This window comes from Watersipora subatra, chromosome 1 (assembly GCF_963576615.1).
Source record: "Watersipora subatra chromosome 1, tzWatSuba1.1, whole genome shotgun sequence".
Classification (NCBI taxonomy): domain Eukaryota; kingdom Metazoa; phylum Bryozoa; class Gymnolaemata; order Cheilostomatida; family Watersiporidae; genus Watersipora; species Watersipora subatra.
In genome coordinates, this window is record NC_088708.1 from 29,476,790 (window position 1) to 29,504,457 (window position 27,668).

At 35.7% G+C, this 27,668-nt stretch overlaps 1 protein-coding gene across 1 annotated transcript; it reads right to left on the bottom strand.

The window, feature by feature from the left end:
- Nucleotides 1-321: 321 nt before the first annotated feature.
- LOC137397996 (coiled-coil domain-containing protein 87-like) lies at nt 322-27,656 on the bottom strand. Its single transcript, XM_068084099.1, has 19 exons — nt 27,569-27,656; nt 26,483-26,608; nt 24,008-24,121; nt 23,815-23,886; nt 14,357-14,533; nt 13,804-13,926; nt 13,027-13,127; nt 12,617-12,680; nt 12,232-12,333; nt 11,109-11,225; nt 9,148-9,314; nt 6,493-6,544; nt 5,833-6,015; nt 5,062-5,290; nt 3,848-4,062; nt 1,291-1,443; nt 936-1,112; nt 758-838; nt 322-616 (listed from the first exon to the last, which is right to left on the bottom strand). The coding sequence occupies exons 1-19, from the start codon at nt 27,599-27,601 to the stop codon at nt 467-469; spliced, it is 2,436 nt and encodes an 811-aa protein (XP_067940200.1). The 5' UTR covers nt 27,602-27,656; the 3' UTR covers nt 322-466.
- Between the last annotated feature and the right edge of the window lie 12 nt (nt 27,657-27,668).

Genomic DNA, 27,668 nt, shown 5'->3' on the forward strand with positions numbered 1-27,668 from the left:
GTGATGACTGATGAACTATCTAGTTACGTGTACTTGAAATCAATATTCAAGTTGCTGTATAATATATGATGATCCTGTGACTGCAGGAACCTTCCAACATCTCCATGTTTGGATATTTTAGGTAGATAAAGAATTCTGGAGGGAAAGGTTCATCGAGTTGATAAAATATGCTGCTCTCAATCCTTATGAGTTTATATTCTATATAATACTGTTGCTCACCCCATTCCTTTTTGCAAGCGCTATTCTCTCCTACAAACTTGCCAAGCAGATAGAAGCCAAAGAAAAAAAGGAGCGGAAAGAAGAACGGAGAAAGAAAAACATACAGAAAGCTAAAGCTAGCAAGGCAGACTGAATGTTTACAGTAATATATATTTATATAAAGACTTACAAATTCATATATTGAAATACAATTCATATCATTTATACACTAACAATGGACGGAATGGTGGAATGATTATAAAAGGTGTCAGTTTTGAGCAATCGGTGTCATAATTAGGTTTTGCTTTTTAACAGCTATGCTGTTGTGTACATCAAGAGCGTGTTGTTTTCTCTCTTCCTGTAGCCAATACAGCATCTCTGTTCTGTCCCACTTCATTTTGTCCAGGTAGGGCCTCCCCTGTAATAGTGGTATTTACTAAAATCATTGTTATTTATTATGAATTTGTACAATATAGCATTTTTTCTAGCAACATTCAAATATTCTCACTTTGATTATATACAAGCAGAATTATCCTTATCTAACAAAAGCCTGGCCTACCTGATATGTCATGGTGTCATTGTATGTGTTGTTTACATAGCTCACTGCCTGTTCTACTCTTTGGTGGATGTTTTCCAATTTCTAAAACCACACCATAATTAATATAGAGTTTTAGGTTCCAAGAATCGTTAATATTACTGCTCGTTTGATAGCAACAAAAACCATTTGTAGCGCTCACCATTCGCAGCTGAGTTCGAATTTTAGATTCTTCTAGGCGGGCAATTGAAGATCCCCGATGACCATTCTCAAAAAATCTGTTAGGATCTGAAGCCAATCTTTCGAACGCCTCTAGCTCTGATATGATCTGTTCCCTTTGAATTATGAGGCTGGTGGCAGCCTCCCATGCACTGATCACCTGCAGGAATGATGAAAAAAGAACAATATGATGAACGATCTTCGTTGAATTGGATTAATTTTAGTGTTGAAAGATTTATAAATTGGCGGACGCATTAAAACTATTATTGGTAAACCTTAAATTAAACTAAAAATATAAATGCAACATTGTAGCTTTAAACAAGTGGTGGACAACACACCTCTTCCAGGGAGTCAACATACTGATCAGAACTGTATTTTATAGCCATGTCTAGTTTAATGCCGTCTGGTATATGTAAGGCACTCCAAACGCTCTCCATTCTTTCTTGGAAACTCGAAGTTGCCTTCGGATGGCGCTCTCCAGTTGCGCTTGCCTACAACAATACAATCATCGGCTTGTAATTACGCAGCGTTAACAATAATAACTCAGTTTAGGATTTAATGTTAGTTTGTTACTTTCATGTTGCTAGACAATAATTAAAATGACATTTAGAGCCTGCAATCCACTTTGGAGCCTTCAGTGAGCTGAAATAGTTGACGAAAAACTAGCTCAATGACAAAAAAGTATGTACATACTCAACTACACCGAGAATAGTATCGTTGCTTAAACTAAACATTTCCAGCATGAGAATAGCAATCATGATTAACTATCATCATTGCTAATAATAATATTGCCTCTGATGCATTTTGGGAAACTGCTATTGAGACGAGGGATGCAATCGGGTAGAAATTAAGGAAGGTAAAACAAAAGTGAGTTAGGAATTGAGATGGAGGTAAAACAAAAGGATAGTTATATAAAAATACTTTAATAGAATCTAATCAAACAGGTTTTAAAAGCATTTATAGAACTTAGTAAAAAAGGTCATTAGACAAACCTCACGAATGCATCTGTATACCTAAATGTCACAAATGAGTAATGTGCAGCGCAAACCAAACACTGAATGAAACTATAAATACAGTTTTATAACAGGTAATATTGCGTTTCTATGTTTATAATCTATATATATTATACTTGCACTTATGCTTGCTTGGGGTTAATAACTATCACTGTTGACTGTTACGCGCAACACCGATTGTTAAACAAGTCCAAAACGTGGGTATAGTTTTATTAAAGATCTAGCTTTCCAGGTAAGTTACTCGAATTCATTGTATAATTATTCTATTACCCCTGCACAACGCCGTGCATTCAGCTAGTTTTTACTATAATAAGAGGCGCGTCTGTCCGAAGCCCCGACTGGAGGTTAAGAAAAGATTGCATTGTGCATTATTCAAATTCTGGACTATTAGCATAGCATCCTGGCACGCGATCATCTGCTCCAATCAACCACCAATTAGCATTGCAGAATAATTATACGTCTCATTATTACACTTGATGATCTCTCACAGCACATGAGACCACCAGGGTACTAGCCTACATAAAAGCTAATGTGTAAAGATGTCGATTTGCTACATATAGAAGGTCTCTACTTGAGTTGCTATGTAAGCACCCTACTAGTGAACTAAAATACAGTAATACTTCAACTTACGAGTGCTCCAACGTACGAGAAACTTGAGATACGAGCCAGCTTTTAAGCAAGTTTTAGCACTAACATACAAGCCATGTTTGAGATATGAGTACGTGAGTCAGTTGCCAAGTATGCCGGAGGTGTTTTATGAGAACAGAATCACTCCGTATTTTTCAGCTGCACAGGTTATACTTTTGTACCGTGTTTTTTGTGCGCGATTTACAGTGCACAATTATGTGAATTAAAAGTACTGTGGGTAGACCCAAAGTTTGCTAGTAAAATGAAAGATATGCAAAGAAAAAGCAAATGATAACAATTGATATTAAACGGAAAATTATTGAAAAATATGCGAGACGTGTATGCGTGATTGAGCTAGCTCAGCAGTGTGACAGAAATACATCCACAATTATCAAACCGAAGGATTATATTCAGGGCATTTAGTTCGCAAAAGGACTAACCATAGTTTCTAAACGGCGCAGCGATCTTCACGACCACTGATGGAGAGACTGCTCAGGCATTGGATAAAAGATAAACAATTGGTCGGTGATAGCGCAACTGAAACAATGCTATGTGAAAAGGCCAGTGCTATCTATCAAAACTATAAAAAATAAACATTCGGACAAGTTGGCTAGTGATCGTGCATTAACCCTTTGTGACGACACCTGTGTTCGTCCTAATTGCAACATGTTGAAAGGGCAACAAAGGCAAACGTCCTTAGATAGGTTTATCTTAAAACGGCCGGCTAATCGTGAAAGCAAAACAAAGGAAAAATTAGCTAACCAGCGAGGAACTTGAAACTATGAACGCCGAAGAAATTTTAATTACGTTAAGTTAAAAATGAAAGTCTGCTTTTAATTTTGCTTCTAAGTTTGTTTTTTAAGACTTTGATAAAATCCAAATTTATTAAAGTCAACTGTTGTAATGGAGGATAACTTATATCTCCCTCTCTGGCAAATGTTAGCGTTAACTGCTATTGTATGTATTTAATTTTACATTTTAATTAATCACATTTCCTTGCATTATTTTTTATTTGTTGCTTTATGAAAGCATGTGGTAAGTTAGGACAATAGTAACATGTTCTTTCTGTTACAATATCTTGTTTTGAGTGTTTTATTTGCATTTTTTAGAGTATGGAAACCAATCAATATATATTTAATTGTTCTATATATAAATAAATTGCACCAACATGCGAGTAAATTGACATACGAGCTCAGTCTCGGAACACATTAAGCTGGTAAGTCGAAGTATGACTGTATGTCGGAAAAGAACTTACACCAGCTCCAGAAACGGCAGAACTAAGGCCTGATGTGAAACCTCGACTGGCTGTTCCAATCGTGCGAGGAGTCATTCCTCCATACTGGGATGCTGCAGCCATGTTAGCGCTTTTCACCCGGTCCTTGAGGACGTCTCCTAGGATCTTCTTTTTGCTCTGATTGGCAATAATCTCTTTATCAATAGCACTTTTAATTCTACCGATGTCTTCGTCATCTACAGCCAATGTGCAATAAGTCAGTAAGATTTCGTTGCATATTGGAAATCCAGCGTTACGTGAATTGAGCACTGGATTGGCATGATTATGCCACTCGGGCATGCGAATACTTGTGGTGGCAAGAAGATAACAACCACGGACACTTGATAAGGGTAACATTGTGAGACCACATTGAGCAGTGTCAACAGTCAGGTTAGTTTATACTACAGAGTGTGGAGCTGTTTAATCTAGCCCTGGTACACAATAAGGATAGTATCAAACCATAGCTGTTGTCTTCTGAGGTAAACGATAATCAAATCCAATTACCTCACTTTAATGAAAATTAAATTTACAAAATACTCTTTTCTTCCTGTTTTAATGTATCACTCAGTTAGTTCCTACTGACTCAACAGTAATTCTTCCTACTTCAAGGGTGTCTGTTCCAGAGCTACTCATGAATGAAACGGGAATTTCCACGACATAGAAACTAGTTTTTTCAAGTATAAGCCATAATTTTAACACCTCGGAACAATTAAACTGCTTTGGAAACTTTCACAATTACCATGCGTGTAAATACATGTGGTGTACTTGTACATGCGGGGTACTCGTATAATACACTATATACACAATACTGAAATCTGTGAGAGATTAAAGAAAGCTGAACAGCGAAGCATGACTCGGGTGAGAATCAACGAGCCAAAGTCGATGCTAAATATTCGTGAGCCAATCAGCGTCAGAATAGTAAAATAATGGAAATTATTGGTGATTCTCTGTAGATGAAGGAGGGATGGTCAAATTCCATTCAAAGGTTAAAAGATGGAGCACTACCAGCTCGTTGCTAGAGACTGTGTACCATATTCATGCCTGTGCGACGGGGCTGACAGACTATAATAGCTATATTGAGGCCGCCGAAAATCCATGAGGCTTTAAAAGCTGAAGTCACGAAGTAGGGGGAGTACATTATAGTCATCCCTGCCAACTGCCATTCTAGAAGGTCGAGTTTTAATAGGAATGTATACCTTCAACATTTGGATCTCTGCCAAGGCCACCAAGAAGGACAGTCTGAGCATTCCACATGCCAGACGTATACTCCTGCTTTTTCATCCTCAGCTCATTCAACTTCTTTGTTTTCTGGCTCTCCAACTCCTTGTTCAGGTCGTCCATCTTGGTAGACTTGGATTCCTCATCTTCATCTTCTTCAGCATCCGAATCATAGAAGTGATTAATCACACCCAAAAAGTCTGTCTCCTTTAAAAATATAATTTAATAAAATAAAGAATAATGTAGCACAACACTATGTATTGTAATATAACTTAATATAGTATAAAACATGATAATATACAATCAGTAACAGCTGTGTATATTGTTTGTTGATATAAATATTAGAAAAACATGAAATATTACTTGAATAAAATTTTTTTTAAACAAATATAGTCAATCGTTGATGAGTGTCTGACAGTCTTGTGACTAAAGTAAATAATGCAATCTGAAAACAATGCCAATATAAATAATTAAAACATACAAATGTAACCACAACTATGATATAAGTAATTAAAATCTGAAATCAAAATTATAGTCATGCTGTTAGTAATGTAAACATATCATATAATAATATATGAATAACGTAAAATATCAATTATTTGCTACTATATTATTCAGCAAACTATTAATAGCAATATTTTGCTGACTAATATAAAAATAAAGGCATAAACAAGATATCGGCTAACTTAAACAGATATGTAAGTGTAACCACTACTATATCTGAGCAGAAGGAAACCTGTTGAACTCACCAGTGTTGAAAGGTACTTCATGTAGTCATCGCTGTCAATTGTTCCCTTCCACCACGTCAGCCACGAGGCGTATGATCTCGCCATTCTCTCAGCTACCATGGTCGGCAGATCTGACAACATGATTCCTCCGACTCGGCCGTTCTGAGGATCGGCAGCAAACGCTATGTTTTCTGTTGATGGAATCTGAAAAACAGCACAACAAATATGCCAGAAAGGAGCTAACCAATGACAGAATAAAGATGGTTGAATAGAGTCTGGAATTGTGTGTGCCTGACAGTTAAACTATTAAATATCTAAAGCATGTGAAAGTTTTTGCGAGGAAAACGCTGAAAAGATTTTCTATCATCATCTTTGAACAAAAGTGGCGGGCGTATCTTAATTGCCTGCGTTAATAATTGCAGCCATCTCACAACCAGTCTGCATGTTATATAGAACTAGTACAGCAGTACCTACTGCTCAGCTTCTGGGCAACGATTAGTGAGATCAACATCCTCATGTTTAAATTTTTGAATAAGTTACAAATATGTTCGACCTTTCAAGAGCTCTAAAGTAAAACATGACGAAGCTGACATATACTTGAACTAAAAATTTTACCAATTTATTTATACATTATTGAGCAAAAAACAACAAAATACAAGCTTAATTTTAATAAAAACATACCAGAGGGTCAAAGTGTGCTGCTCCTTTACTATCCTTTGGTGGTACTGCCGGTCTAAAATAAGCATAACGGGAATATCACTAAAGAAAAATAACCAGTTAGCTAGCAAACGGAAAAGTGGAAAAACAAATAAATCCAGTTAGTATTGGGTGCTCAACTACCATAATATGTATTGATATATATATATAATATATAAATTAATATAAGTTATGTATTTTTATACATCCAAAATATAATATATATAAATATATACGCTCAAGACTTTTTATTAGGATTACTTAATTAATTATTAAGTAAATTATCTTTAATACATGTACATATATACAAGTATAAACGTTTTCTAATCAAAAATTCACTGAGTTCATCTTCAAATTTTGTTAATACAGTTATAAAAAACTATAATATATTTTTACTTATCAAAAATCATGTGATCTGAAGTTTGCATTCATACACAACATAAAATTTTACAGTTACAATACATATAGTGGTTTAAAATGCTAGTCTTGTACTACTAAAGTCGGTGGAAGAGAACAAGTTTCTTGAACCCGAATGTGTAAACCTACTTTGTGACAGAAAGTTGAATTTAGCTATTCTAGTGTTTTTATTCATAAAATTTAATACTTATTATTATTATAATAAAAAAACAGTACTTACACTTTTCAATTTAAAAGTGAATCAAGGAAAATATGATCTAATGCATAAAGAAATTTTGGAAATAATTTTCAAAGAAAAGAAATTTGGGGACAGCAAACATTAAATCTGGGGGCAAGACTTACCGATCACCACAATTTTTTAACATAGGATTCCCCAACATCTCGCAAATAGCTCTGTGGTGCATGCTAAAGTGAAATCATTTTTTTAATTTGTTTAATATACCTCAGGTTTAAAATGTAGAATAACAGATAGCAGGAATCTTCGATACTCGCTACTAAAAAAGATTGAAATTCGAAAAAAGGATATCAACTTTAAACGTTATAAAAATACAAATACATGCTTTGAAAAGATACAGCAACTTAAGCCCTTGACTATAACATGAACTGGTAACACGGAGACACTCTGTATCTTGGAAATCTTCATCTAGGTTGGGCCCAATAGTAACCACCACAGTCATATGTAAAATTTTGCAAGTAGAGTTAAAAAATGAAAACTCACAACAGATTTCTCATGCAGTTATATTTTAAATATATACCATGCAATTGGGTGTACTATGGAGAGTTGAAAATCTTTTGTAACAGCCAAAATAAAGGTAGTCTAAAACATTTATATGTTCCATAGCATGGTAATGTGATGGGCTGATCAATGACATTGCTGTAATTTGAGCAGACACCTGCTAAGCGATGTCACTATTGCAGATAATTCATAAGATTTTGTTAGGAAACAATAAGAGCCAAGCTAGACAGCATTGGATGTTACAAGACCAGTAATCATGCTGGAACAGGAGACGGTGTGTAGAGCAAGCGAGAGACATTTACCCGTAGTTGGCAGTGCATGACTGACATAGCATGGCAAACGCGAGTTGGCGTCGAGCCGGTACACCTGGTATCTTTTTGTAATTTCTGTGCGAGATGAGATATGATAGCATTAAAACATGGAGTCACAAACAACAACTGCTCAGGTGAAAATGAGGGGATCAGCCAGTATGCTTAATGCACTACAGCTTGAATGTTGAAATGAAAAATATAAACTATATTTGGTTTGAGTATTTTTGAAATGAGCTCAAATTTACTGAACTAGCAAACCTTTCTATATCTATTTTCTTCTTATAAGACTGTCTACGAGTCTGTGTTAGTTTAAGATATGATTAACAAGGCAAGTAGTAGTGTGATTGGTGATACAAGGTATTGTTAGTTTTATCGCAACCCTCCATGCTAATAAAATCTTAGGGAGAGTCATACACTATATTTCCATGACACGTATGATACGCAAATTTGAGCCAATCCGCAAGTTACCCGCATCATGGAAACAGCATAAATCTGCAAGCTAAGTGAGTTTTGGGATTTAAAAAACCTTATCGAATCCATCTTGTTTGCGAATAATAGAAACAGCACTTGCGAATGATGCGCATTAAAATACCGCGCCAGCTATTCAATTTAAAACATTTTCAATACTTCCGTCATCCTTCCTCGGTCGAGTTTTACGCGTTTGCGTCACTGACACGTGCATCGCTAATTATTAACTAGTAGGGTACAATTCCTCACCTTTTTTCAACAAGAAGCCAGAGTCAAGCCGCATCATGCGAATGTCCATAGAAACACTTAACTCGCGTGGTAACACAACGTGCACACAACTCCAAATCTACATGATATGCGTCATGGAAACATAGTGATGAGTGACTGCAAACAGCCTGTATTCACCTTGTTTTTATATGTATCAAAAACCTTTATCCTAATTCAATTCAAAAACACACAAAAAAAAGAATCTCATTAAAAAGATAAAAAGATCCAAATGAGACTCGAACTTACGACACACAAACTCAAAGCCAGTTACTCTAACAACTACACCACACAGCATAACGGTTAAAGTACCTCACAACTATGTAGATACAGCTATAACGGTAGCATTACGATTACCTATCCATGTGATTTTCCTAGATCTTATGTTGTTTGTCTGTCGACTAACTAATATGGCGCCATAGGAAGGTTTAGAATGTCGCTTACGTTTTAGACCAAGCTGGCTTATCCTCCTTGGCTCCCCAGGGAGCTTCGGCCTTGACCTTGAGCAGAGGGTTGACCATTCTGTCGCACACCCGACGCATAGTCAAGCTTGATGAGGCCATGAGCCCTGACAAGTCAACATTTTCGGGAGCTTTTTCGATGAGTTCATCCTGCAATGAACCAAAGATGCAGGTGATAAGACCAGCTTACATCTAGATGATGTTGTCAGGCGATGTCAACAAAAACCGATAGCGACGAAATAGATTGAATAATGTACATAACTTACAAAAATCAAAGTGAATATTTACATCTTGTTGTTTGCATTGCAAAGGATAACAACTCCTAAAATCTATAAATCTTTCATGGTTCATCAGAAAAAATGTTTGCGAGCTAGTTGTGGGCCATTGAGTAGGAAATCACAGCAAGGAATGTGTAGTTAAATCAAGGATAATATATTGAACACAACATTCCTAATTCAGATGTAGGTTCTTTTTATGCAAATCTCAGGAAAGTGCGACTAACAAAGGCATATGATCTGGTAGAGCTCAGGCAGAGTAGAATGCTATGGAGTTGGGAATCATGGTGGAGGAAAAACAAAGGTGGAATTATATAACTAATAACTTTATAGTGTAATACTATTTATTCAAGCAGAATTTATAAGCAGGTGTAGCAGCATTTGAGAGTTTAGTAATAAGAATGAATTACCATACCAACCTTACGAGAGCGTCCTTTGACCTAAAGGTCACAAATAAACAATTTCTAGTACAAACTAAGTACTGTGTGATGATAACAATTATAGCTTATATGTTGTGCTTCACGGTCCACATATACAATATTGCAATTGTTTGATATTTATGAGACAGTTTTGCTTCTGGAACTTATATGTACATCATAAGTATTACACTAGCGCCTGCTCACAACCTACAACTCCTTAACGGGAGATGTAGAGTAACTATTCGTGTTAGTTAATAGTTCTGCAACAGAACTTACTCCAGTCTCTGAAATGGCAATACTAAAGCTTACTGTAATTATTATACTTTCTACTTAGTCTATACTTATTATATTAATATTTCTTTTGCTATTCTGCGTTACTACATATACAAAAAATCTGTCAAAAATGATAAAATTTGAAACTCTGTGAAAATCACAAGCTTAACTCTCAGTGTATTTGTGACAAAGAAGGTACACATAAAGGTTCACACATAGAGATGTGCACATAAAGGTGTACACATAGAGGTTTATAACCTCTATGGCCATAAATTTTATCAATCATTTGCCATATAAATATGAATATTGAGACAACTACCTAAAAACTTCAATAATTCTAGAAGTTCATTAAAATACACACTGCGGCAAACTTTTATGTTCAATTATAGTTAAACGGTCAAGTTTTTAAATCATTGGAGCAGATGGATTCATGTGAATCTGTGGAAAATTTATTATCACATTAAGCACACCTTGATTGGTATTCTCTAAAAATAAAATATAACATATAATATAACATAAAATATAACATTTGCTAAATAAGCCACATTAGGCTGGTTTTTTCCTCAGTCTTGCAGATATGAGTTTAAATTGAAATAACCACCTACTAAAAACAATTTTTTTTAATGGTAAAGTTTTAAAAACTACATGTAAATGCATAAAAAATTAATATACAGCTATTTCTTGACACAGTATCACAAAGTTTCAAAACTGTCAAATAATTTTAACAGCTGTCATCTTGAAAGCTTTTATTTTGGCAGCACTTATCTTGACAGCTGTCATCTTGACAGCTGTAAATTTAGATTGACGGCCATTTGCAAACATTGACCATCTCAAGTATTTCTAATCTTGTTTTATAATTTGTAAATATACTCATAGCTGTTGTAATAGTTCGATTGAGGCGAGCTTAAAAATCATTGCAAGTAACTCCAACTGAAGGATAAATATAACCTTGCAGATGATATAGAGAATCTACGTACCTGCTCGCAATCGAGGTGGTCTCGTGGGACTGTCTTCATGATCTCTGTATAAACCTCTCGTATCTCTTCTCCCAAAAACAAATTAGCATCGAGATTCTTTACTGTCGTACTGTCGATCTATGGATGTGAATAAAACGGTTTCAGTTAGATGTTATTGAGTATAAAAAAGCAAAATTGAGAGATTGTAGCCCGGTAATAGACATCTATACCTGTAGCTTATATTTGAGAAATTTGAGGTAAATCTACATGTATGAGTGAAAGCTGAAAAATTTGTGGTAAGTCTATGAGTGGGAGCAGAGATTGAACCCAAGTCTTCTGCCATCAACAAAATCAGATGGAATGAGTAACAAACATATCTATTAGACAGACTCGACACCCTTATAGACATGCGTTGTCAGTACATAGCATTGGCTCACCAGTTAATGGTAGTAAACGATGATTTGCAGCTTTCTATTGGGTTTCAGTAATAGTTTGACAAGTACGAGAACGCCTGCTAAATGCTGTTATAAGATAATTTTCAAATTAAAAAAAAAAGAAAAATTAAGGCAAGAAGCATATGTCACTATTTTAAAAGGAAAGCAAAAAAGAGAGCTGCCATTCGACTACATGATAGATAATGATGTTATGATAATTATGATGATGATATCAGTGAACTACAATATGAAAGTTAAAGAAAAAGGAGAAACAGAGAACCCAAAGAGCAGATGGAAAGGCACTAGTAAGAGAGACCTTTAGCCCCGTGATCTCACCAAACAGGATGTTCAATGAAAGTTAAGGCGGAGAAGTATGTTAAAGCTTCTTTTCTGGAAAACATTAGCTACAAGAAAATAAGAAATTTGAGATTTTTCCAAAATCTTATCTTTGCATTATTAGCTTCATTAAGTTATATTTAGAGTCTGACACTAACAATAATATATTTAATCTTTTTATATGTAGTATTTAATATGTTAAACTTAGAGTCTGACACTAATAATAATATATTTAATCTTTTTATATTTAACATTTGAGATGTGATACTAAATGATTTATACAAATAGGAAAAAAAAGATTGTAAAAAAATACCACTAGTCTAAAACTGAGATATCGGTCGTGTCTACAGAAACAGAAATCAGATTTTACATACCTCGTCCAGCAGGTCATTATAGACTGTTAAATTCTTCTGAATTGTCACATTTTCCATACATAATCTTTCAGATACGCGTATGTCCGATGTTCTCACGATAGTCTGCAACAGTATATTACCAAAAGTAACTACATCTAGTACATGCTGCCACCTCAGACTAATAAGTCACAACTGACAAATAAAAACTAATTACATATAACTGGCAAGAATTTCAATATAATTAAACGTATCATAATGTCAGTGAGAACTGCCAAGGTAAATATCAAATTTCTAAATTTTATCTCATTTTATTACAGACATAGGAAATCTATCTCACCTGACAACATAACGATGTAATTACATAGCCTTAGATATATGCTTACCTTAGCCCTAGTTATACGCTTACCTTGTTGCCCATCTTTTGCGCCACGGTAGCTGGTTGGGGGTACTTTGGATCCTTGAGTGGGGCGCTACAGTAATGACATCACAGCATTAACTACTGTAGCATGACAGATCAATATCCATTTTGGAAACCAAATAACTGATAAGATAGTCGTGTCTGAGCTGGTGTTTATTAGTAAAGGTTAGACATTTTAATGTACCCTAATTTTATTCCAACTAGTTGTGTTCACTACTCAATAAGAATAACCCATAATCTTCATGATACCTGCTATGATACATGTGGCTGTTCAGTGCCACTTTTACTAGTCTATATCTCAAAGCAGTCTTTTAGCAAAACACCGGTAAGGTCAAGGTCAAATAATACCATGCGCTAGAGAGTGTGGTGTCACAACTTCAAATAGTTCAAACATTTACCTCCGCTCCTCCATTTCCCGCCGCTCTTTTTCGTCGAGTTCAGCGATAAGCTTTTTGTGCTCCTCTTCTTTCCCATCATGCTTTGAATGTCGAATGATGGCCTGAAACATAGCATTGCCTACTTGTTACACAAGAAATATAAAGACTACTAAAAGTATGACAAAAAGAGGGAGTTGTCTCATCATTATAATTAATCCTGTGATACAAATATGATGTAATATGGTAACAAGAGGTGAAAGAGCAATCTTTTTGTACATCCTGTTCTTCCACCAGAGCATTTTTAACTTTGGGTGCTTTTCAATTTTTTTTGCTGCTTGACTGTCTACTTCTGGTAAAGTATCAATAGTACGTACATCCAACAACTTGGAACAAGTAAATAGCAGCCTATGTCTCTATCAGTCAAAAATATTATTCACACAGATTAAAACAACATCTTAAGCAATACACATAATGCAAAGTTGTAGATTTATTTTTTGCTAGCAGCAAGCCTGATGATGCCAGAAATTTTTTTGATTTTCAATCCAGAAAGCTGGCAGGTGGGTGTTTATGTGGCTGGTTCTCAGGAACCGGACTGAGTTTTGAAGCCAAATATTTTTAACGACCTGGTGGGCGGTATGGAGCATATATGTGCAAAGTTTGGATGAAATCAGCTACAAAGCGTGGCAACACATAGCATCTACATTGACTAATAGACACAATGACAAAATGGGACTTATTACCATAAAGGTCAGTTTCCAGACACACAAACTTGAGTATCATGTCTAGAGTTATCCTCACCTGGAGGAGTGGAGGGAGATCCTCGTCCCCAGCTTCCAGGACCGGCTCCTTTTTGACCTCGGTTAATGTCTGCAGATCTCGGTTGATCATATCTCGAGACAGAGAAGGATCAAAGGTTCCTTTCTTTGACAATTTTGACTAAAAAGTTGCAAACAGTGTCCCTCAGGTGTCAACAAACCTTGTTAATGCTTTTACAAGAGTGCATCATTCGATCAGTTGAAGTCCGTCAGTCAGTTAAAATCCTTCGGTCACTTAAAAGATTACTGAAAATATTTATGTATTTAAATTAGATTTTTCAAATGATAAAATTGCATTTAAAATCTTTGCACCAAACAGGCAAAATATTTTCACTGGTTGGTTTATATAATATAGGATTGGATCGTTTTTGGTTCAGACAAATGTACAACTTGCTTGTCAGAAAGAAACATTGATGTTTCTGAAATTACCATAATTAAAGTCTTAAAGTATGTCTTTCAAAAACATCTTAATATCATTGATGTTGTCATACCAACAGCTGCCTTGAAGGCCACATCAATCCATTACACAAACCTACCTTGGTATCGTCTCCATCAAATAAGACTTCATAGCTTTCATGGTGTTTCTTTTTTCCATGTTTGGGTATAATCTGTGCATCAGTTGTCTTCTGCGGCACAAACTTCTTTTCTATAACAATTCCCAGCTCTTGCAGGATGTCCTCCCCTGTGTGCAGTTCTGGAGCCGAACTACTTCTCTGCAAAACACATGCGGTCAAGGTGAGTGGTGGTGAGTCAGGAGGTCAAGGTGAGTGGTGGCGAGTCCGGAGGTCAAGGTGAGTGGTTGTGAGTCCGAAGGTCAAGGTGAGTGGTGGTGAGTCAGGAGGTCAAGGTGAGTGGTGGTGAGTCAGGAGGTCAAGGTGAGTGGTGGTGAGTCCGGAGGTCAAGGTGAGTGGTGGTGAGTCAGGAGGTCAAGGTGAGTGGTGGTGAGTCCGGAGGTCAAGGTGAGTGGTGGTGAGTCCGGAGGTCAAGGTGAGTGGTGGTGAGTCAGGAGGTCAAGGTGAGTGGTGGTGAGTCCGGAGGTCAAGGTGAGTGGTGGTGAGTCAGGAGGTCAAGGTGAGTGGTGGTGAGTCCGGAGGTCAAGGTGAGTGGTGGTGAGTCAGGAGGTCAAGGTGAGTGGTGGTGAGTCAGGAGGTCAGGGTGAGTGGTGGTGAGTCTGGAGGTCAAGGTGAGTGGTGGTGAGTCAGGAGGTCAGGGTGAGTGGTGGTGAGTCCGGAGGTCAAGGTGAGTGGTGGTGAGTCCGGAGGTCAAGGTGAGTGGTGGTGAGTCAGGAGATCAAGGTGAGTGGTAGTGAGTCAGGAGGTCAAGGTGAGTCAGGAAAACAGTTCTGATAGAGAGCAATACAGGGTCTTTAAAGAGTCTGTCAAAAGCCCTTCCGACCAGCTGAACAAGTTGAAACACAAAATATCGTTTAACCTCAACATACTGACATACATGTAAATTCCGAAATTTGCTTTGTAAGTTAAAGCCGTCATTTGTATGTTGAAACAATTGTTGTTGAGCAAATATTCACTTAAGAAAACACTGTAATTCCTTTAATTAGTCCCACATTCTAAAAACCTACTAGATCTCTTCAATAAATACTGCAGATACTAAAACAACTTCATTATATCCAACTATGCAAAAACTAAATAATAATAATAAATTAATAGTAGAAGAGTTTTTATTTGTTACTTCATCTTGGAGACATGCAAGGAGAAAGAGTGTCTTGAGGATTTTTAGGTTTACAGGTAGAGATATCTGTCGTAACTTATTCCAACCTATACTAGATAAAATTTAAACTACCTTAGTTTTTTCATATATATATATATATATATATATATATATATATATATATATATATATATATATATATATATATATATATATATATATATATATATATATATATATATATATATATATATATATATATATATATATATATATATATATATATATATTACTGTAATTTATTGGCAATAATTTAATTTCAAATACAAGTGTCTTTCAAATTATGCTATATGACAATAATAAAATTATGTTTAATTAATTAATGTTTTATCATTTTTGTATCTTTTGAGTAATGTTGTTAATTTTTACTTGCAATATTAAAAATCTTTTATACGTATGTTGAAAATTGGTTAGGGTCAAATAATTTTTCAAAATTTAAATTTTGTATGTTCATGTTTGACTTCCTAGCTAGTTGGCTGCGTTCCAACATATTCAAGCAAAAAACTATAAAATTAAGCTATAACTGTGCAGCTTTTAGAAGAATTTTACATTTCACTCCACCTTTGTTCAGAAAAAAACCTGTTGTACTAAAAACACGTTTTAAACTTTTCAACTAAACTAAGATTCTACTTACCTTATGTTTGAGGGTCGCTGTTCTCATACCTCTCGCCTTTTGTTTGGAACTCAAACTTTCTTTGTTTTTCATTGTGTTAGTTTCCCTCTGAGCACTTTCAGCTACAAACATATGCATGACATATATGATGTTAACTGCAGAGCTGCCTAACATGCTAGCATTTTAATGCAATTGGTTTTTACAATAGGTGTGTATGTTAATACAATCACAAGTCCAAACAGATTTTGACCAGTCATGCACTCAGCAAATTTAATTAAGTACAGTGAAAAGATGCAGCAAAAAAAGCAGCAAATTCATGAAGAAGTCTGTTACTATATACCATATATAAATAATTACTGCTGCCAGGTTGAAAAAAACTGTTGCCGCCTATCTGAACATTTCCCAAGAATACTGTCACTGTCGACACTTTTAAGAATGGCATAGCCACTAGTATAAGAACTTTTTAAAAATGATACCCATCTTAAAATTTGCCAAGAACTTTTTTGTTGCCAATGTCAAGGTTAAAACCAATAGCATTCTATAAAATAAAGTTCCGATAAATTGCCATCTGTGTTTACCTAATTACACTTCTTTGTTACAACAAGCATACTTCACACATTCAAACACTTAAATTCAATTGAACATCTACTTGAGGCTTTTAATCTTTAGTGTAGTAGAAGCTGTGTTTTGGAAAAAAAGATCACCCAACATGACTGTTGAACCCACATATTCTTATTCAAAGCCAACAGTACTACTCGCGCGCCACTCGAACACCCTTCCATGTCTAAGAATAATTGTGCACATAATTATTACACATGACAATCTCTTACAGTGCATGGGACTTCCATTGTACTAGTCTTTACTATAATAAGAGCTGAATCCGATGCCACGCTTAGAGGTTGGGAAAAGATGTTGCCTTCAATGGGATTCAAACTCACAAAATTCAGCTTAACAGACTGACACTCTACTACCTGCGACACTTCACCATCTAGCAATATTAGAAACTAATTGTGCAGTTACACCTGAAGAGCGCTTACGGGGCATCAGACCGCCAGGGTGCTAGTCATTCTAACAAACATCACACATTCATAGAAAACAGACAAAGTCTATGTGATCAAATTCAGACTTCGCTTGTGATGTAGGAGATCATGAGCATTTTAATAGCCTCAGGATATATTACCTGAGTCGGCAGTGTACCCTGCGAAACCCTCAAGTAGTTCCTTGGGCATCTCTGAGAGCACAGACAAAAGTTTGGAAGTCTCTAGCTCTGGCATGTTGTCCTTGATCTGCAATCATGAAGTCTTCAAATCCACAACTGTGCATTGCTCAGTCACTTAATGCATAACACAAGTCCAACAAAGAACATCAGCATTCTTCAAATCATTGTTGAACTTCAAGGTATGCACACTGCTTGCTTAGCTACAAAGTTTTATTGGAACTAAGGCTAGCTTACACTTGTGAAATGTATTGAAGAGGCAGACAAGTTTTACTGAAACGAAAGCTAGTTTATAACTGTTAAATGCATTGAAGGGGCAGTCAAGTTTTACTAGAACTAGGGCTGGTATATAACTGTGGAATATATTGAAGGGGCAGTAAAGTTTTACTAGAACAAAGGCTAGTTTATAACTGTTAAATGCATTGAAGGGGCAGTAAAGTTTTACTAGAACAAAGGCTAGTTTATAACTGTTAAATTTACTGAAGAGGCAGTAAAGTTTTACTGGAATGAAGTCTAGTTTATAACTGTTCACGTTACAATAATTAGGGAATTATCTACTAATACAACTAGAAAGGACAACTCTTAATTTAAGAATGTGTACCTCTTGTATATCTTCTGATGCCGTTTGCCATCGTCGTTTTGTTTGTTCCTTCTTTGGCCGACTCTTTTTGAGCTGAAAATAACATTGCATACTATTAACGCATAACATTATTTTTTAGATGCAGCCTTATGCATTCGAAAATGATTTTACAAATGGAAATAAAAGTGGTTCATCTTCCACCTAAACTAAACACCTACAAGCATAAAAATAGGAACTCGGAGTTTAGTACAATGCAAAATGATGTCATCCAATTGTCAGCACTTACAGCTACCATTAAGCTAGTATATAACAGGTTCGGTCAGACAAAGTATTCGACAAAAATAGTTGGATATCCCATTTTTACGTTTGTACCAGTATCGAGATGTACCAGTATCATTGGTATTCAAAGATTGGATAGATAGCTTCTGCTGGAACGGTAACCTTTTTAATAGACACACACGTCTATGTAATCATTGCTATTATTAACTCAACATATTCATCATTTTTATTTTGTTTTCTCAGTTCGTAATAATTTTATCAGTGTCCAATCATTTTTCATTGTAATCATTTTAGCAAAACAGATTATCTAGCCATTACTTGCTAATTATTTCACATTTAAACACCTTTACAACTGTTTTATTTTTCTTTTAATTTGTTTTAATTGCGCAAAATACTTTTTCATGATATGAAGTTTAAAGGATAGAATGGTAAATGTTGTAAATGTTAAATAAAAATAAATTTTCCGACCAAAGACTTCTTTATTACCCGGGCAATACCGGCATTCACCTAGTCTTTACTATAATAAGAGTCGTGTCTGTCTGTCTGTCTGTCCGTCAAAGCCACAGTTAGATGTTGAGAAAAGGATTGCACTAAACAACATTCCAACTCCCAACAATCAGTTTGGTAGACTAACACTCTCACTCCTGCACCAATCAACTGCCTTGCCACATTTTGGAATAATTGTTAAAATAATTATTACAACTGACGATCTCTCAGGCTGCACTAAACTGCCTTGGACTAGTACTGGTAAAATCTTAACTCCTACAGACACGAATTTTGTCAAGTTATTGTCTGTTTTCAGTATTTTGAATAGAGAACCAAATTTGGTGAGTACACATGCTAAACAGCGTCATTTATAAAATTATTTCTCTTACAATACTAATGTTACATATAAGTCACGCTTGCATTTATGACCATTTCAGAAGTGCCAAGATACAAATAATGCTTGAACACCGTTCATAAAATGATATGTTTTTAAAAAATTAATTAAAGAATTTGCTAAAATCACAAAAAATGCAAAAAGAAAAACCTGATGCCTGTACAGCATCATCTAAGCTGAGAGTTTTATTTACAACTAATATCCTGGCAGTCTCATGTGCTGTGAGAGATCGTCAGGTGTAATAAGTATTTGCACAATTAGGCCCGATTGCGATAGGACGGTTGATTGACACAAGTGTTATGGTTTCAGTCTATTAAGCTAATAGTTGAGAGTTTGAACCCCAAATGGTGCAATGTTTTTTCTAACAACTAACTGTGGCTTCGGACAGACGGATATGGCTCTTACTATAGCAAAGATTAACATTGTATAAAAAAGACAATTCCATAGCAAAGCCATTAAAATGAGATACCTGTTTACAAGAGGTTGTTGCACTAAAGACATAGCAACCAAGAAGAGACTATTTATAGGATTTACCATTCCTTTGAAGGACATAGATGGTATGGGAGGCTTCTTAGCGGTGGGTCTCTTAGTTTGTGGATCGTCATCTAAAGACTCGAGCTCTGTCAAATCCCCCTTCATATCAGCCACTATGTAACGTCTGATTGTCAGCACATTGAAGCTATAATAAAAATGTTGTGATAATATAATACAAATCTCAAAATGATATAAGTATCTTGACTCAATAAAAAATGATGAAAAACTTTTAGCGCAACAATTAAAATGTAATATTAAACTGGTTGCTTCAATGATAGATATTGGAAAGTGAGATGAAAACTTCATAGATCATGAATACTTTGAAAGTAAGATGTATTTAAATGTATCGGTATGTGTAATCCTACAGCAAGAAAACTAGTGAAAGTCCATGATTGCATAATCTGATATCCAAGAGCAACAACCTACCTTGCTGATATAAAGATACAAATACCCCCTACAATGCTGATATAACGTTACCTTTACCACCTACATTGTTGATAAAACGTTACACTTGCCAGGCACATTGTTGATATAAAGTTACATTTGACACACACATTGTTGATATAAGGTTACACTTGACAAACACACACACGCGCACACACACACACGCACGCGCGCACACACATTGTTGATATAAGGTTACACTTACCACCCACATTATTGATGTAAGGCTACATTTACCACTTACATTGTTAATATAAGGTTACACTTACCACCTACATTATTGATATAACATTACACTTGCCACATACATTGTTGATATAAGGTTGCACTTACCACCCACATTGTTGATATAAACCACACATGTAAGTTACACTTGCCACTTTAATTGTTGATATAAAATTACACTTACCACCCACATTGTTGATATAAGGTTACACTTGCCTCATACATTATTGATATAAGATTACACTTGCCACCCACATTGTTAATATAAGGCAATACTTAACATCTATTAAGTTGATGTGAGCCAGCTTACCACCTACATTGCTGATGGATGATTACACTTACCACCTACAGACAAACATATGTACTTACTATTTGCTCGCCTCAATTCCAAGTTGCGCTTTCAGTCTGCTCATGTTTGCTGGTCCGCTGAAAACTCCTCTTTTCATCAATACTGTAACCAATCAACATACGTAAATGTTATAACTTGAGCCAATCAGCAGGTATACCTGCAGTTTTGGTATATACCTTAACCAATGGGAATATCGCCTGTAGACTTTAACCATATAAGCAAAATGAGGTCATTTTAGTAGCTCACATACATGAGTGAACTTCCTACAGTTATTTTATTTATTTCTAAAACTGGAATGTTGTATCTGCAGTATATATTAGGGTTTAGCAATATTTGAGCTTGACAGCTTGCTCACCGAAGCGTTTTCTATTTTATTTGATGCCCTGCTAAAACAAGCACTCTGATCTATACTGGTACTTTAAGCCTTCATACTTAGGAGAAATATGAATAGTAAAATAGTTAGTAGTAATATAAGTTAGAATTAGTGGTAGTAGCAATTAGTAGTAGTAGCGGTAGTAGTCCTACTAGTGATAGTTAGTAAGGGCAGTGGTAGTTAGTCGTAGTAGTGGTACTAGTGGTAGTTGGTAGTAGCAGTAGTGCTATTAGTAGACGTAGGAGTAATAGTTGTAGTAATAGTTGTACTGTGTATATCAGTTAGATCTAAAAGTAACTGTACAGATTGGTGAAAGAGGTTGGACAACCCAATCTTGAGGTCGCTCTCACTTGAGTGTACCTTCAATGGCGACTCAACTAAAGATTGGAAATTATACTCATTCTAAATTTTACTATCTGAAGAATAAGATAAACTCAAAATATTAATGTTTGAAAATAATTTTTTAATCTTATATTATGCACACCAGTATAAACAGAGTGACTATGTATTTAGAAATGTATTTCTTACACCAACAACTACAAACTATATGATGTCATAAAACTTTGTAGCTTTGCTGACATTAGGAGCTGAAGCAACAAGGAAACAAATGATTCTCTAAGACTAAAATGCAGTAACGGGACCCACTTTTAGCTTTTTTGAGGTAGTGTCTGTAGAGTTGTTCACATACGGTCACAATGTGAACTGATATTCTTCTGTTCAACTCAATGTTCTCCTGACACGACTGTAAATGCAGTTTATGGATTAATAAGGCAGCATAGATGATGTCAGAAATGTACATATGCATAACAAATAAAAATGGAGGTGAGATATGGGTAGGATCTATTGTATCATATATTTATATATATAATATAGACATTATATATATATATAAATATATAATACAATAGATTATAATATATACAATCTATTGTATTATATATATATGATACAATAGACATATATACAATGTATATATAGTATAATAGATTAATATATATATATTTATATAATATATATATATATACATATATACATACATGTATATATGTATGTATGTATATGTATACATATATATGTATGTCCCTTTCTTTGTTTGCTGTACGCTAACAAAGAAAGGGACATTGATTCGCTAATACACCTCACTCAGGTATACAGCAGGGACATCGGAATGACCTTCGGTATTGAGAAATGTGGAAGGCTAATTCTTAAGAAAAACCATTCTATGCTCACAGATGGCCTAAGAATACCAAATGGTACCATCAAAGATATAGAAGAAGGGTACAAGTACTTGGGGATTATGCAAAGCAACATCAACCACGAAGCCGAGGTACGTCACAAAGCCATTACTGAATACAAGAAACGCCTTCGACAGGTCCTACGGAGCCAGCTCAATGCCAAGAACCAAGTCATGATAATAAATACCTACGCACTGCCAGTAATAAGATATCCAGCAGGCATAATAAAGTGGACTGAGGAAGCCATCAAGGAAACAGATATAGCAACTCGTAAACTGCTGACCATGCATGGAGCACTTCACCCAAAATCTGATACTACTAGATTGTATCTCGATAGGAAAGATGGCGGTAGGGGACTCAAAAGTGTACAGCAGACAGTGAAGGAGGAAGAGCAAAGCATCAAAGCCTATGTAGCCTCCATGGCTACTTCAGATAAGTTGCTAGCTGAATTTCAATCGGCTGCTCTTACAATGGGCCTTCGCCCTGATGATGAGGAAATTGACTGGCACACGAAACCTCTTCATGGTGCTTACCACCGACAAATATCTAAGGTTGGCAATCTTCACCAGACATATATGTGGCTGAACAAAGGAAACCTAACGACCAATACAGAGTCGCTAATCATGGCAGCCCAGGAGCAAGTGCTCCCAACAAGGCAACTCCAAACAAAAATCTATCACACTAGAGACGATCCTAGATGCAGGCTGTGCAAAGATGCACCTGAGACCATCTAACACATCATCAGTGGATGCAAGCAGATAGCAGGAAATGCATACACTGAGCGGCATAATCATGTCGCAGGTGTTGTGTATAGAAGTCTATGTGACGAGTATGGCCTTAATAAACCACAACACTGGTGAGAAGCACCTGGTAAGGTCAATGAAAATGATCGCGCTAAGATCCTCTGGGACTTCTACATCCGGACTGACAAGCATGTCCTAGCAAACCAACCAGATATAGCGGTGGTGGATAAGGAGAACAAGAGAGCTACTATAATAGATATCGCAGTACCCAATGACTACAATATAGACAGCAAAGAAAAAGAAAAGGTAGAGAAATATCTCCCTCTTGGAGAAGAAATTGAAAAATGCTGGGATGTAAGAACAACTGTAATCCCAGTAGTCATTGGGCACTAGGCGCAATAACACCGGCGCATAAAATGTGGCTTGCCCAAATACCAACAGCAATCAACTCAGGTGAGTTGCAGAAAAGTGCGCTACTGGGAACAGCTAAGATCTTGAGGAGAGTGCTCAAACTTCCAGGTCTCTGGTCGGAGACCCGAGTTAAAGCAGAAACTACCACCCATACGAGTTAACCGGGGTGAGGAAACAATTTTTTTTTATATATATATATGTCGGATCACAATATGATGCATCTCCATGTAGAAAAGAGCTATAAAATAACAAACAGAAGCGTAGAGAGCAACTAACGGTAAAGCTGTTTCCAGACACGAATTACAATAGAGATTGAGTAGGTGACATGAAATGCTAGTAACTTAGTTTGTAGTGTTTGCTAATGTATGTAGTTAACAGACTCACTAGAAATGGGTCATCGATCTGTCTTTTGATCTCGGGCCAAATGTGGTAGACCTCAGCAACAAGGATCTCAGCCTACAAAAAGTTCAATATTGGAACTTTACGAGCTGAAAAAATTAGTGCAGCATTGGCATCCTAACTAAGCTACATGTATAACAATACTACCTACAGTATGTGCACCAACTACGTTGCCTACCAAGTCTGTCTGGTCCTCTAAGGACAGAAACTCCACTTTCTTGTCTGGAGCAACTCTCCTTCTCACATATTGGCTCATCTGGTCCCATTCATATGGTTGTTTTTTTATTTCCCGCTGTAAGTAAGAACAGCATCAGATGTAAGCAACGCACTCGATATGCATGGACATTAGACAACAAGCTTAAATATTATTTAGTACCGATTTAAATTTATTTTTTTGATCAACATAACATATTAAGTCTTCAAGTCAGTTTTCTTGACCAGCACATGTAATACTTATAATCTATATGCGCTTATTGCATTTCCCTGCACGGCATCTTATTATGTTCTGACACAAACCAAATGAATAGAACAAAAGGTTTCTACAGTTTATTTAAATTTAAAACCTTAGAGTATATCAGAAAGTTTCGAAAATAGAGATGATTTGATTTGGAATTTATCTCATGCTTGGAATATTTAGTGAGATACTTGAATTCCAGCTGGAGACTCACTTAACTGTATATAACAGCTGGATACTTACTTAACTGTATATTCCAGCTGGAGACTACTTAACTGTATATTTATATAATATGACTAGCTGTGCTACTCGGCGTTGCTCGGGTAATAAAAAATTCTGGACAGAAAATTGATTTGTGTTTAACATATAACAACATTTCCCATTCTAACTTTTAAACTACATATCATGAGAGAAGTGTTTTGTGTAGTTGAAATAAATTAAGAGAAAAATGAAAACGATTGTAAAGGTTTTAAAACTTTGTCAAACAACTGTAACTTTCAAGCTATTAGTCTGGCACATTGCCAATGGAAAATTGCAGTAAGCTGCTAGGCTTCTAATGATGGTACTCCATGACATTGCGTCAGCATTGTTGTCCATCTGCAGTTATTCTACTAATAGCTATAGCCGGAATGCAGGCAGACAGTCGGACATACGGACATACGACACACAGACATACTTTGAGAAATATATATATAGATTGTATAAGATTGTATAATAACCCAGTTTGCTGAGCCCTCACTAACTTCACACAACATCCTCACAATAGAGTTACTTATTACACTTTCTATTTTACCTTTCTAATAAGAACTTGTTAAATTGTAATCTATTTTTCCAACCACAGAATACATGCTTGGAAATCTATAGCCTATATCCTTGAATACCATGATTCACAAACAGTGTTTAATTTAAAATTACGGTAAAATACAGTAACAATGCAAACAGCCTTTTTCGGGAGTCTTAAAGTTGGGAGAACAACTCCTATATTAGGAGTATCTTGCTGCTACTGCTACTAACTCTCTAGAGAATTTTCTAGTTGTTAAAAATGCTTTACTTATGACGCAGTGCTGCTTTTGAACTATGAATTTTTTCCAAGACAAAAGAATAAAAAATGAATTGCTGAAGTGAAATGTTGATTGAAATTAGAATTTGAGTTTGTTCATATAAAACTGGGCTTGCTGAATATGAAAAAATGCCTTCATTACTCACCAAGTAAATTTTTCCGACTCGCAGTAACAACTTTTAAAGTTTTATAGGTTGATGGAGGAATTTTTAAAATTTTTACAAATGTAGTGCTTGAAGTAAAAAGATATTTTATTTTGTTTGAACACAAGAAATTGCAATTTCATGGCAAATTCTTTCAACATTTTTATTTCCTCTTTGCTGCCTAATGAATATTTGGATGCCAAGAATATCATTCTTATTAAAAAAGAAAACTAAGAATGCTTGCACTGTGTATCAACAGAATTCCATGTTATTAGCAAAGACAGTTGCATTTTGAGCTGTTCAAAAGCTCTTCAACATTATAGCCATTACTGTTGCTGAAACGCATGCTATGAACACATTATCAATTTAGACTCTACAAAATAATTCATGAGATATTGCCTTATTTCATGATGCACGCAAGTGAATATTCAATAATTATTTACTTATTATCGAATTGGATTAAACACTGCATAGCTTAATTTAATAAATAACTAGTAAACATCCACTGAGAATCACGATGATAAATTTGGATTAGAAAAGCCTACAGACGTTAGAGACTGGCAATAACTATATTAAAATATATAAATACTACAATAACTACAGAAGTTTATATTAAACAGAAAAATCAATGATTGCTGAAAAATAGAAGCAAACATAGTAATATGTTCAATAAAACATTCACAGAAGTATTTTTTTTAAATTGTTTTACAAGTTACCAGTGATTAACCAATACAATGAAACTAAAAAACATACGATTAAAAAAGTTCACATAAAATTCATGATGCTGTTCCTGTTTAGCCTGAATACATAGATACTTTTTAAGTACTGACAGCAGTAATAAAGCTTAGGCTACCTTTATAGATGAAACTTATACAAATGCTCAAAATAAATGACGATGGTTAAATTAACAAGCCTCACAGTGAGAACAACTTCTATACAATTTTAGCGTTGTCTTCTCTCCAAGTCTAAGAGAACAGAATAGAGGCAATGACTTACGTCGATTGGAGTTACAGGGCGCTCCATAACAATCTCATTTTCTGTGCTGGGAACCATTTCTGTTGCGTGTGGTGCAAATAGTGACAAGTCATTTTCTATTCCACGCTTCTTAGAGTGTATGTCTTTCTGTGAAAAATAAAAAAGATAGTCACTACTTTTTGCATATGATTTTATTAAGTGCCTAATCTTTGTCTCTCTCTTTAAGCACCATGGCCTGTGAAGACGTAGGCGATCATGGTTTTTCCCACTTCTTCAACCATGAATGTTCTTGACAGGTTTTAGCAGTGGTTAGCCATTGTCTGATGGCGCCTTACAGTGCCTCGAGTTTGCAACTCAAGTTGATAAGCCGAGTTATATTTACAAACTCGAGTTTGTAAAAATAAGGCGCAATATATTGGTATTACGGTAGCATAACCATAGATCTGGTTATATTAACAATGGTACATCAATAGGTATCCGTTAGCTAATAGAAATTAAACTATGTATGTATATACTGTAAAACTAGAACTAATGGCGAATTAAAGTGTCCCGAGTTTGCAACTTGAGTTATATTTACAAACTTGAGTTTGTAAATACAACTCGAGTTGTATAACTCGAGTTACTCAACTCGAGTTCATCAAAAACCCAGGCCGAGTTCTTTGAACAGCAACTCGAGTTCAACAACTCGAGTTGAGAACACAGAACACGAGGCACTATAAGGCACCATAATTGCCTTCTATGGGGTGTTTTTATTGAGACACTATCTCTAGCGAGATGGCCATTGGCTTTCAGAGAAGCTTCTCCACCCTTTGTCAGGTTTTGTTCTTAGTCTTACAGAGTTGTTAGCCACCCTCCTCATCCATGCTAGAGCGCATATGGGGAGCCGGCTTAGGTACCAATGGCCCGATTTGGTACAGGGGTAATTGTGGTTAGATGCCCTTCCTAACACCACCAATGGTCTTTGTGTGACTCGAACTACCGACTTATTGATCATAATCCAGCACTCTAACCACAGAACCACAACTGCTCCTTATAAAATTAGTGCGAAATAAACATAGATGTAAAAATACACCCAATCAGTATTGTTTTGCATCGTTATACACTTACCTGAGAAAATCCAAGTTTTTCTTCATTGTACATGCTACTCTCAGGGTCGATTTTCTGAGAGTCTTTTGGCTTAGATTTAAAGTGAGGTAGTTTGAATCGC